Below are 13,789 nucleotides of genomic sequence, written 5' to 3' on the forward strand. Positions count from 1 at the left end.
TTTCTTATTTCTTTTTTATTAGTGGCAACTAGTGAGATCTAAAGGTCGTTTTGGCCCCTCAACTTGATTTCAATGGTTAATTTATCTAGATTCTGACTTTTTAGCTCATTTATCTACCAACTTGAGAAAAGTAGGCAATTCACTCCAACCTCTTACAAAATAAAAAAAATTGAGTTTTACACATCATGCAAAGTAAGTGATCAAAAAATTTAATTAATAAGTAAAGTTTAATCTTATTTCTGAATTTCATATTAAATATCAAATTTAATAAATAATTTATAGAATAAAATATTTATTTTAATGACCTAATAATCATAAAATTAAACAAAAGATAATTAAATTATAGTTTGAATTGAAAATTTAATTAAGTAATAAAAATAAACTCATTCAAAATAGAATTTTTGTAAACTATAATGTTTTTTAATTTTAAAAATATTTAATCTTAATTTATACTAAAAATAATTATTGATTATTTTCTTACTAATTTTTATTTTTAGCATAATTAGTTAAGTGCATAAGAAAATTACTAATTAATTAATTTCATATAAACATCAATTTTATCTCAAATTAATAAAATATAAACTAAAATATCTAAACCATTTTTTCTTACTTAAATTTACAGTATATAATAAAATTCTTTTAGTTGAAATATTATTCAGTAATTTCATTTTACTTGAGTTTAATGCTTAATATGAAGTTTAAGGATTACATTAAACTTTTCTTACTTGTACTTTAGCTAATTTCTTTTTTTGCTTAATGGGTATGCTAGAAAAATTTCCATAGAAATTTTGAATAACTTTTTGTGATACTAACAACACCTTTCACTCCTTATTATAATCGTCATTTCTCACAGACTTAGAGAGAAAAAAAAAACAGTGTTGTTGATCATCTTACTAAATTTGCAGTAAACATATCACATGCATTATGATTGTTTGGATTTAAATTATATAATTTATTTACGCTAATGCTTTGTAAAATAATATCTTTAGTGCATGTTATTATTTAGATACTATGAAAGGTGTCATATTATCATAAATTTGCTTTGTTTATTCAAATATTAACCACAACATTAGTACAGGCTTACTTGTTTATGGGACCTTTTTATTGCTAATAGTATAGCGTACGATAATCCATGGCTTTATTAACATTATTATATTTCATGAATTTTTTTGGTTTCTTTGTCTAATATTTTACTAACATTTCATTAGTTAGTAATAATATTTTACCTGTGATCATCTCGGATTGCAAGAGGTTGGAGGGTAAAATTAATGATTTAGCAAGATGTGAAGAGATTGTGTACGCTCAAAGATCTAAAGTCTTGTGGTTAAAAGAGAGAGATCAAAATACACCATATTTTCACTAGAATGCTTCATTAAGGAGGAAGAAAAACACCACTAGAGGTATTTTAGATAAGAGAGGTATTTGGAAGTCTAAAAAGTGAAGGATATTGCAAAAGTAGCTAGCTATTTATCCTTGCTTTTGATACATCTTATCCTATAAAAATGGATGCGACTCTCATAGGTGTCCAATCTTCGATATCACAAGATCAAATTTCAATGCTGTAGAAGCCTTACATTGGAAAGGAAGTAGTTGTGACCATAAACCAAATACATCCAAATAAAGCTCCTGGTCCTGATGATATGTCTCTCTTATTTTTTAAAATTTTTTGGCATATTATTGGTGATGATATTTCGAATGTTGTGCTTAGATTCCTACATGATGAATCTTTTTCAATTTCCCTTAACCACATGAACATTGTCCTTAATCCCAAGACCAAAAATCCTGAGACTATAAAATAATTTTTTCCTATTAGTTTGTATAATGTATTGTACAAGATTGTATCTAATATATTAACTAATAGGATTAAGAAGGTCCTCCCCTCTGTGATATCTCAAACTCAAAGTGCTTCTATCAGAGGATATTAATTACATATAATATTCTTATTGCGTTTAAGTATTTTCACCATATGAAATGTAAGAGAAAAGGAAAAAGAAAAAACATATGACTTTAAAATTGGGTATAAGTAAAACATATGATAGGATAGAATAGACTTTTATGGAGAATGTGATTGAGAATGAGGTTTTCTGATAACATGATCTTATTGGTTATGCATTGTATCTCTACTGTTTCTTTTCTTATGATAATTAATAGAGTGCCTCATGGTTTCTTTAAGCCCAATAGAGGACTCAAGTAAGGGGATACCCTAACCTCTTTTCTTTTTATCATATGTGCAGAGGCTCATTTTAAATGCTTGGAGAGAAGGGCAATTACATAGAGTGAAAGTGGCAAGAACTGCTCCCATAATTTCTCACTTATTTTTTTGCAGATGGTTATATTATTTTCACCAAAGCTAGCCAACAAGAAGGAGAGGTTATTAAAGGGATCATTAAGCTATATAAAGTGCATCTGGATAAGTTATAAACTTTGAGAAGTCATCTATCGTATCTAGCAACAATGTGGTGGAGGAAAGGAGGTAAGGGATCAACAATAGTCTTAGTTTCCATCTGGTGAATAAGTTTGATAGATACTTGGGTCTACCTAGTGAGTTGGGAGATTGAGAAGGGAGGTGATCGGAATGCTATCAGATCGTGTATGGAGGAAGTTTTGCATCTGGAAGGAATTTTTTTTATCCAAAGTGGGTAAGGAAGTTCTAATAAAATCTGTAGTACAAGCAATATCTACTTATACCATATGTATATTCCTTTTACCAAGTTAATCTACAATAAAATTTAGTCCATTATAGCTAAATTTTGGTAGGGACATACGTCGAAAGGGACAAAGAGCTACACTAGCTTAGTTGGGACAAGGTGTATCGGGCAAAAAAGGTTAGAGGACTAGGGTTTAGAAAGATTGAATGTTTCAATAAAGCTTTACTCGCCAAGCAAGGGTGGAGATTAATGTAAGATGAGTCATCCTTAGTGGTAAGAATTTTAAAGACAAAATATTACCCAAGAACTGTGTCTCTCAAGGCTTCAAGGGGAGACTTTACTTGGCAAAACATTCTGATTGGGAAGGATTTAGTGCGAAGATGTCTAAGATGGAGTATTGGAAATGGGCATAACATTCATATGTTTGACGTTGGCTGGCTTCCTAGACCGGATACTTTCAAGGTAAGGTCTCAAGCAAACGGTTTGGACAAAAACATCTTTGTTCGTGATTTAATGAACGAAATGGGCATTGTTTGAAACAAACAGTTTATTAATACTCATTTTCTTCCCTATGGTTCTGCATTAATCAAGCAAATTTCTATTAGAAAATTTCACGCCCATGATCGTCTTATATGGCACTATATCAATAATAGTCATTTTTCTGTAAAATCCACTTATCACTTGGAAGTGAATCACATGAATTTTACTAGGAACTTGGGAGGCCAAGGACCTGGGTTAGGGGTTTTCAATTGGTCTTTCATCTGGAAAAAATTGATTCCAATAAGATTTAACATTTCATATGGCGAGCTCTCAAGCACATCCTTCCAATAAAAGAATCTTTGTGGAGGAGGGATGTAGTCCTAAATGGTGAATGTGATTGTTGTGGCTTAAATACTAAAACAATATGTCATGTTGTTAGAGACAGTTCCTTTTAGAAGAGGTACATTTGCTTCTTCTTTAGGTATAGATACCCGATATTTTATAGGCCTAGATTATGATTAATTGGTCCAATGTTATGAAAATCTTGGATAACGAGTTAATGGCTCTATTTTGCATTGGACTATATATGGGCTAGGATGCTTGGACAAGTAGCGGCTTCTAGCAGGCTTCTATGATGGTAGCACTCTAAGGTACGGGGCTACATGAATGAATCTAATTACATATCGAAACGAGGCGGGAACGGTTGTAACATATATGACAAGGGCGGGGGCACATGAGGCGCTTTTTGGTTATTTAGCTGTGGAGTTGTAGGAACTCCAAAGTTAAACGTGCTTGGTTCAAAAAAATTCAAAGATAGGTGATCTCCTAGGAAGTTCTCGAACCCGCCAAAGGGACAAAATTGTAAGGCTAGTGGGGATCAAAGCGGACAATATCTCATATGATCTAGTTTCGGGTTGTTACATTAATGCTCCAGCTAACCTTGTGGTAGGAGACTATTTGAGATCGGGTTCACATTGGTTTGCTCCTATTGAAGGCATAACAAAAATGAATACAAATACTTAGGACAATAATGATGGGAAATGGTACTTGGGTGTCATTCTTCAAGATGGTAATGACCTAATATTACTTGCAGCAAATAAAGTCTCTGAGAACTAGGTGGTCGTGATCCATGAAAAAGCTGAAGCAATTCTACGAGGGATTCAACTTGTGAAAGAAGCTTGTTTTCAATCTCTTGATATGGAATGTGACAATGCCTAAGTGATTGCTATGCTAAAAGGGGAGTGTGTGAACTGTTCAGAGATTGGTATCATCATTGATGATATTAAAAGTCCAGTTGTGTATTCTTAATCTGTCCATTGGATGCATGTGGGTTGAGCATGTAACAAAGTTGCCCATTTGTTAGCTTCTATTGCACTTTTTGATCTTAGATTGAGGATACTCTAAATGAGCACAGTGAACTTTTGAGATTTCTTAATAAAATTTATTGTTCTTTGTAAAGAAAAGTAATGACATTTAATTAGCTATTTCTCTAGCGAATATTTTTGAAAAATAAAAATCAATCAAAACGTCTAAAATAAATAGTTAACAATTTACAAATTAACTTAATGTTATCATCGGGATAAAATATTCATATGTAGGTGTTGTTTGAACGTGACTTAATTTATATAATCTAAACTATTAAATTAAAAGTCAATGATAAATAGTAAGAGAAATCTCAAAATTGCGTACTTCATATACAATAGAAACTACTGTATATACTAATTATATGCTAAATAAATCTAGTTAGATATCAAATATATACTAAAAATATACTAAATATTTGTGTAGCTATATGACTTTATCTTGTGAAAAGCTATAGAGAAAATCTATAGAGAATTCTTGCTTTTAAGTTATAGAGAACAACAATAAGCATTCTATATCTTGCGATTCTGGAATTAAATGAAATGCCCATTTGAATTGGCTAATAAATTAAATTAAATGAGATTATATTTTACTATAATGATGTTTGATAATATGTTTACTTTAAGAAATTGGCTTAACTTTTTGAGTAGCGAGCAAGTTCACAGATGCATAAATATGAAAAGTACAAAGCAGAAATCAAAAAGTAATTTCAGATACTATTTATATACTATATGGATACTAAATATAGATTTTTGTATCATTTCAAGTATCAGTTTTCATCCAAAAAAAAATCTAAAGGGAAAAAACAATTTAAAAAGTCTGAAACTAACACATAAATGATCTAAAAATATGGATGAATTTATTAATTTTGAGTTTAACCAACTAATTAATTTTTATTCTCATATAGAAAAATATTTCTTATTATTTGGCCGTTGTGTATTCCTGATTGTACCTATATGTATATTTTGGCTATTGCTATTTATTTAGTTTTTCAATATTATATATGAACCCTAAAATGAATTCAAGAATAAAATATATAGGCCAAATACATAAAATTATTCTCTAAATTTTACTCAAATAACTTCTCACAGCCACGAACTTTCACTTTAATATATTACATTCTATGATTTTTTTTTTATCAGTTATAATCTTGTATTTAGTCGAGCACCTCAAGATTACATTCTTTAATATCTCAAAATTTATTTCTTTTAATTCTCTTACATCAATTTTTTTGATGATACAAAAGTAGTATGTGAATTGTATTTATATTATATATAGAGAAGTTATACAATAAGATAATAAGGAAATTTGAAAATTGTGTATTTTATATACAAATAAAAATAGCTGCAAATAGTAGTTATATACTAAATATATACTAATTAAATAGACACAAAAAATACAAAATAGATAATATGATATATCAATTTCAGATAATAATATTATACCATATATATACTAAATAAAAAATATGTAAAATCGATACCAAAAATTCGAAATAGATACTAAAAAAATAAAATTAAATAATTTTTATATACCAAATATTCTAAAATAAAAGGATACAAATATTCTAACTAATTATAAGTATATATATAAAAGATGTATATTAAAGACTAAATATATATCAAATATATAAAATAAATATGAAAAAAATAATCTTAGAGATACTGATTGTATATTAGATATATACTAAATAGATATTAAAATATGTGAAAATAATACCAAATACCTAAAATATATATTAAAAATAATCTTAGATATTAGTTATATATTAAATATATACAATATATATACTGAAATATATGAAATGGATACTAGTTTTTTATACTAATTATGTGTATACCCGACTCTCTAATAGATTGACTTGCAATCAACCGGATACTAAATATATATTAGACATATATTAAACATATATCAAATTTTTAAATACTATAAAAATCATGAAAAGATATACTAAATTGCTAACAATATATACAATTTTGTAAAGAAAAATATACCTAACATATACCACTATATTTTCAAAATAATCTTTTAATTTACAGTATTTTTTTAAAGAAGAGTTCTTCACAATAAAAATAATATTGTTATTGTTTCTTAAGGTATTTGTAAAAGAATTCCACTTTAATGCCAGTGTATTTCCTATTGTTTATATATGCAATTTCCTGAAATTAGTTTTATACTTACGTATGAATACTAAAATTAATCTATTTTTTAAAAATTTATAAAAGTACAAATATAATGACGAATTAGTCATCCAAATAATACATTTAATATATTATATAATATCTGACATCCTAATTCCAAATATAAATCGAAGAACTCAAATGCTAAGTTTTAATTGTGGAAGTTTACGTGTATGACGCATCACATAAAAGAAAAGAAGAAGAAGAAAAGGAAATATGAAGATAAATGAAATGACAATTATAATTTATGACCGACTCTTGCAGGAAATGTATTTGTTTCTTAATATTAATCAATCTTTGAACAATTCCAAGTTCTTTCTCAATTGCAGAAACTGACTTCCAATATTTGCCAAGTCTTTAGGCGTCCAAAATATTTTATAAAATTATATTTATAAACTTAATTTTATAATTAAATAATAACGACGGCATTGCAACGCACGAATAAATAATTAATTTTTAAATAAATTTAGTCTACTATATTTATAGATAAAATCAATTGTATTAATTATTATATGTGCACTGATTGGTCTTAATTATGAGTGATTACTAGTATAAATAAATCAAACGAGTGGTTAATGGTAAAAAATAAATCAACTAATGTAAATATAATAATTAATAAATAATTAAATATTATTATATAATTAGATTTAGCCTAAATAGGAATTTCTCCCTATTAACAATTGTTTAACCAAATTAAAACATCATAATTTTTAGGTTCTTGAATCGTATTCAAATCTTGGAATCCTAATAAGAGAAAACACTCAATTGAAAAACACATTATTCAGAACCCATGATCTAAGAGAAAATACTCAATCTGTTCTATACATTATTCCTCATTGTTCTTGATACATAATATATATATATATATATATATATATATATATATATATCAAAAAGGAAAGAAAGAAGAAAACAGATACTGGGAGCTTGTGAAATACCTTTCACATACTTGCAAGGCTGATGATATACTAGCTCAAGCTTAATGGGTTTACAACTATAATAATTTAATATAGGCATTTGGGTTCCTGTATTTTTTAACTTTATTTTATTTAATCTCTGATAATCTATTGCATTTTAATAAATTTTAATATTTTTATTTTTATAATTTTCAAATTCTTCCATTACGAGTCTACATATAAATACCGTTAATGCGAATGAATTTAAGAAAATTATGCTATAGTATTAAAAAATAATGTTATTATTTTATATTTTAGATTAAAATATTTATTTATTTATTTAAATAAATGTTTATTTATTATAGCATTTATTATAATTTATTATATACTTATTATTCTAATTATATATATTTATTATTATAATTTTATTTTTATTATTATAATTAATATATATATATATATATAATATAATATAATATAATATATTTATTTATTACTTTCCATCTTTAGTTCATTGGATCCCTAAAATTATTATTTTTTATTCTAAAGAATTCCTAAACTTTTTAATTTTAATATATTAGGTCCCTAAATGTTTATATAATATTTTGTTATATTTCCGCATTCAAAGGATACTTAGGTCTGGATTTGCCATGTCATTAGATTTAGTATAAAATATTTTGAATTTGTGTAAGAGAATTGTCTTGCATTTTTTCTATCTCATTTTCATTATTTTTATTATTTTATCTTTTTTTATTTAATGTGAAAGATATTTTTCGTAAAATTGCAATATGAGATAATTCATTAAATTTAGATTTTCTTTTTAAATTTTTTTATCTCAATGCATCCTAAGAGATCTGTGAAATTCCAAATTCAATAATATCTAATTAATAGTGTTAATTTATTTTTATTTTGCAAGCTAATTTTTTTAATAAATGTCAATCTCAACAATTCATCAAACTGATGTACATAATCTAAAAAGAATATGTTGATAATCTTTTGAAATAAGTTATTGTATATCTGTTTAGGAGGTGATTTTTAAATTGAATATATCATATAAAGATGATACTGCACTTAGAGACAAATTACTTTTAGAAAAAAAAATTTCTTCTAAGTATTCTATTAAGTTGCTAAATTGCACTTTAATTTCTCAATTTCAATATTTTTATATTACTTTCATTTTTTTGCCTCATTCGCATTATTTTTCTATTTCATTGTTTATTCTTAAATTCTTCTCTTGAAAAAAAAAACTCTGAAAATTAATAAACGTTTATATAAGAATTTAAAAAATAAAAAATAAAAATTCAGAGATATTTCAAAATAAAATAAATTTTTAAGAACCTAATGAACCAAAATTAAATATTTTACTTGCATGTTTAAGGTCGTATGTGAGCGCGCCCTTAATGGAAAGACTTAAAAATGATTAAAAATAAAAGTACACAAATTTATTAAAATACAATCTATCTTCAGGGACTAAATAAAATAAAATAGAAAAGTACAAGGACCAAAAGATGGATTTTGCCATTTAATATACATTATGGTATATTATGGCCAATAAGTGGAGCAGCAGTGGTAGGTAATTTACTATATCCATCATCTAACCTTTCTTCCAATTCAACTCTTTCTCCATGCGTCTTCTTGCATCTATAGTAAAACACAGTATATGCTACAAACCAGTACATCCTTAGCAGACTAGCACAATTTACCACTATCAAAGCTGCACATACCTGAACTGCTACTGATTCATGGGCCTTGGCACTCACATTCATCCCTTGTACCAAAACCACACTTGATATTGAGAACAAGAGATTCATTAAGAATCCTTGTAGCTTCATGGCCTTGACAATTTCTGAAGCCTTGATAATTGCCTTCAATCCTCTGGTTTCTTCTACTGCAGAAACTACAATTGCTAAATTCCAAGTTACAGTTAAGTATATATAGTGAAGTACGGCTGAAACACCAAGCAAAATGGCAGCAACAGCTAAGATAACCGGGTTTTGGATTACTAGTATCATGCCAATAAGAATTGCCAGGAATCCGAAGAGGTAGACAAGACCAAGAAGATTTATGTATAACCAAGTCACAAGTGGTCTTGTCCATGTTCTTGCTGTCCTCAACACCAAATCTTTGAAGGACAAGTCTTCTTTCCCACCATGGATAATAGCTGCGGCGAGGACTGTGGCTGTTGATGAGAGTAAGAAGGCAATGGAATCGAGAATTAAGTAAACCAGTTCCAACTCAAATAAGATTTTGATATCTTTTCTTATATGGTTGAGAATATCGGTGAATCCTGGGGTATCAGGAGTAGCAATATGGAGGAGGTTTCTCTGCAGGAGCAAGTCAAAAATCAATGGCATGATGGAGAAGAAGTTTGCCAAATAAAGAATAGACTGGGCGAGGAAGGTGAAGAGGGCAATAGAGGCCATGATCCTGCCATTCTTGCAGAATATTTTGAGTGCTTCTCTCAGAATTCCTATAAAACCAAGAAGCAGCATAGATTCCATGTTCTGGTAGAACAGATTTGTAACTTGCTTTTGTGAGGAAAAGTGCAATAAGATTCGGCCTTTATATTGACTCCATTATCATGTTGATTTACATTTACAAAAAGTCCATATTATATTATAAATTAATTGTCTTTGACATTGTCATCCATATGGCTGTTTCCAGTGATTTTAATGCAGAAATTCATTGATCACTATCAAATAACAGAAAAATTTAAAACACTATCTTGTTGTTTGACGCCTTTTCATTCGAGGGACGGAACTTTTTTTATATTAAAAAAGTACTACTAGTCTTATTTTTCTAGTATATTTAGATATATATTTATATTATATTATTTTTATATAATTTTACATATATTTAATATATACTATTACTAAATTATGATTTTATAAACAATGTGACATTTATAATACATCAAAGAATTTATAAATATATTTAAAAGCTTTATCTTTTAAATTTAATTAAAATTAAAAATATATGTTTAATAATTTTTTATGACTATAAAATATCTAATTAGATTGTAAGTTAATTAAAAATATTTATTTTATCAAATTAAAAAATTAAAATCTTATTTTATCAAATTAAAAATATTTATTTTATCAAATTAAAAATTTATATTTATATTAATATTTATAATCTAAAAAATAAAAAAAATTATTAAATGTAATTTAAAAATTAAAAATATCAGGGCACAGGGCACAGGGCACTTCTTAATCACTGGTAGACTTCTAAATTTGTGTACACTAAATTTAATTTACATTTTAAGTTAAGATCATTAGTAGTATAAAAATTGAATGTAAGCATTTTCATGCTCTTCTATAGTTCTAACTAGCAATATATTTAAGCATTTTCATGCCCTTCTATAGTTCTAACTAGCAATATATTTTCATGCATAATAATTGATAAGTTTATGATATAAATTTCTTATTTGAAATATTTTATTTTAATAAAAATTATTATATTACAAAAAATAATTTTATTTAATTATTATATTATTTTAATTTTAAAATTTAATAAGTATAAAAAATAATTAGAAAATTCATAATAGATATATAACAAAATGTCATTATGTAATCACTAATTTTTTATTATATTTAGTTACCATTTTATTTTAGTAAGCATGTAGTACTATCATTTTATTTACTTGTGCTAATATACAATTATTGATAATTTTATAATTTAAATTTTTAGGTATCTTATTTTAGTTATAAGTATATTATATTAGAAGAAAATAATTATATTTAGCTATTATTTTACTAAATAAGTACTTAATATTACCATTTTATTTTAATAATTTTAAAATCTAATGGACATAAAAAAATAAAAAATAAAAATGTATAATAAATTAGTGGCATTATATAATCACTAATTTTTATTATATTAGCTATAATTTTATTTTAATAAACACTTAATTTTATCATTTTATTTAATTAGTATTTAATATTAGAATGTATTTAATATTATTATTTTATTTGATTAGTATTTAATGTTATAATAAAGTATTATATAACCACATTAAAGTCACATATGTTTTTTATTGAAATTCTATCTGATGTGATTTTATAAAATATTACCAAATGGATCTCATAGAAAAATGTAGTCTATATTATATATATATATGAAATGTCTTTAGTTAAAAGAAAAAAGAAATTATAAATTATCTTTTATTTCACCAATTTTATTTTTATAATTGGGAAAATAATTCTTTTTAATTAGAGGCAATTATAAATTAAATATAGAAAATGATTGTATTCAGGAGTAATATGAGAATCCTTTGAAAATTGAATAATTCTTATATAGGTTTGGTGTATACATCAAAATTAATAGAAGAGTGATACATATTATAAATATTTTATGCTTTAATATTAAATGATTGAGACACACTCATTTATTTAAAATTAATAAATATATGTCAATTATCTATCAGATTTAGTATATAAATCGAAATTCACACCAAACTTAAGGGAAAATATTTCTTTTTGTAGACCAAAAATAGACAAGTAGAAGCATTGTTGAAAGCGCGTATCCACCTCAATTTTTATTCAGTTTTTCTAAGTTGGGACTTTCCTTTCTGCTGTATAAGAAAATGAAACAAAGTCATTCAGCCAAGCATCTTCAGATTGTGGACTTGGCAAATAAATTAGTTGAGTTCTAGGCTGAATAAGCTAATTGTCTTGGACATTAATATTTTTATAAAATTTTATTTTAATATTATATGATTTATTATTTTTATAGTGAGAATTGCTCAAAGGATATAACTTAGTCTTTGAGCCTATTTTTATATTGAGAATTGTTAAAAATGTTTAGTTAACTCCCTATAGTAGCCATTGATTTTTGGTTCTCCTCTTTGAGCAATAATTTTATATATATTTTTTAACCTTAGCTGCAAATTTATAAAACTTTGAAACTCCATGCTTTAATATTTTTTACAAAGTTCAATATCTAAACCTCTCTAAGATATTTTTACCATTTTCTTCTTTACTAAATATATTTTACATATACAGTTTAATTTCTCTATAATGATATTTTTATATAGAAATAACTTTTATATATTGATAACCAATTACGGTCCCTAATTTGGATAAATTATAATAAGAATAAACTTTTTATTGTAATAAGTTATAAAATTTTAAGTTCCGCCTTAAGAAAATATTCTTCCATACATTAATATTTATATATATAACTTTAAAATATATATGTTATGCTATGTTTTTTCTTACTGTAGTATTTTTTTTTCATCGATCTTATTTATATAATATGATAAGATATTAACGTATTTTGTCTATAGTTTATATCATTTCATCTACAAGATTATATATTAAATCCAAATAAAATTTTTAGTATTTAAACCTCCATTAAGTTATAACCTCCTCACAATCATAAATTTTATTAGTCTCAAGTATATGACTACAAAGAGGTTTTACTATATTTCTTAGATTTTTGAATTTTGTAGCGAATAAGTCAGCTGCCTCCCTAGCTCTTTGTATCATCATGAATAGCTCTGCTATATACACTTCATATGCTGCTCTAAATAACCAGTTATGGAATTGGCGCTCCATTTCTTACTATGAATGGATATAATTCCTAGACAAGTTTACATATTAAGTGAATGCAGCTCCTGTCAAAGAGTTAACGCTTTTATTCCTTAAGAAAAGTATTTGGTATATATACATATACATATATATTACAAAACCTCTCTTTACAATTATCCTTTTCAATAAACACAATACTCTCTTTTTGGGTGTGTAGATCGGGATGGTTTACATTTGTTTTAGCCACTGGAAACCCACTCCATAGTCACTTCTTTTGTTTGTCATTGATTTTGGTTTAGTTTGTCTGTCTTTATTTGAATAAATGGTGTATCTTTGCTCATCAATCCAATGCCTTTTTGGTAAGTTGTACAATATCCTTAGTAGATTGGTTAGTGGCTGCACTAGGTTACCCTCTTTTTGTACCGGTATAATCCGACGCCGTCATTATTATTAGTCTTGTGGGATCTTGTTATAAGGACATCCCTCAAAGATTTGTGTTCATAACCTGCATTCAGATCCCTTGACTATGGAAATAGCTTGAGGTGAGGGGATTTGGTTGCATACCGATCAATTCATTGTTTCGATTTCAAGTTTGGGTTTCCTAGTCCCAATTAGAACAACAACATTAATAGCATTTTTTCTGGGAGGCTTTGGTGTATCTCAGTCTTTTCTTCAGGAGTTTGATTGTAATT

General features: G+C 26.3%; 1 protein-coding gene across 1 annotated transcript; it reads right to left on the reverse strand.

Moving 5' to 3' along the window:
• Window positions 1–8,963: 8,963 nt before the first annotated feature.
• Window positions 8,964–10,119, reverse strand: LOC125369431. Its single transcript, XM_048371645.1, has one exon. It carries the CDS (start codon window positions 10,065–10,067, stop codon window positions 9,099–9,101), a length of 969 nt encoding a protein of 322 aa, XP_048227602.1. The 5' UTR covers window positions 10,068–10,119; the 3' UTR covers window positions 8,964–9,098.
• Window positions 10,120–13,789: the final 3,670 nt, after the last annotated feature.

Source organism: Ricinus communis, chromosome 3 (genome assembly GCF_019578655.1).
Source record: "Ricinus communis isolate WT05 ecotype wild-type chromosome 3, ASM1957865v1, whole genome shotgun sequence".
Taxonomy (NCBI): domain Eukaryota; kingdom Viridiplantae; phylum Streptophyta; class Magnoliopsida; order Malpighiales; family Euphorbiaceae; genus Ricinus; species Ricinus communis.

Bases quoted from the DNA above. Each gene is read 5' to 3' on its own strand.
- LOC125369431 (XM_048371645.1), bottom strand. From the start codon at position 10,067: ATGGAATCTATGCTGCTTCTTGGTTTTATAGGAATTCTGAGAGAAGCA.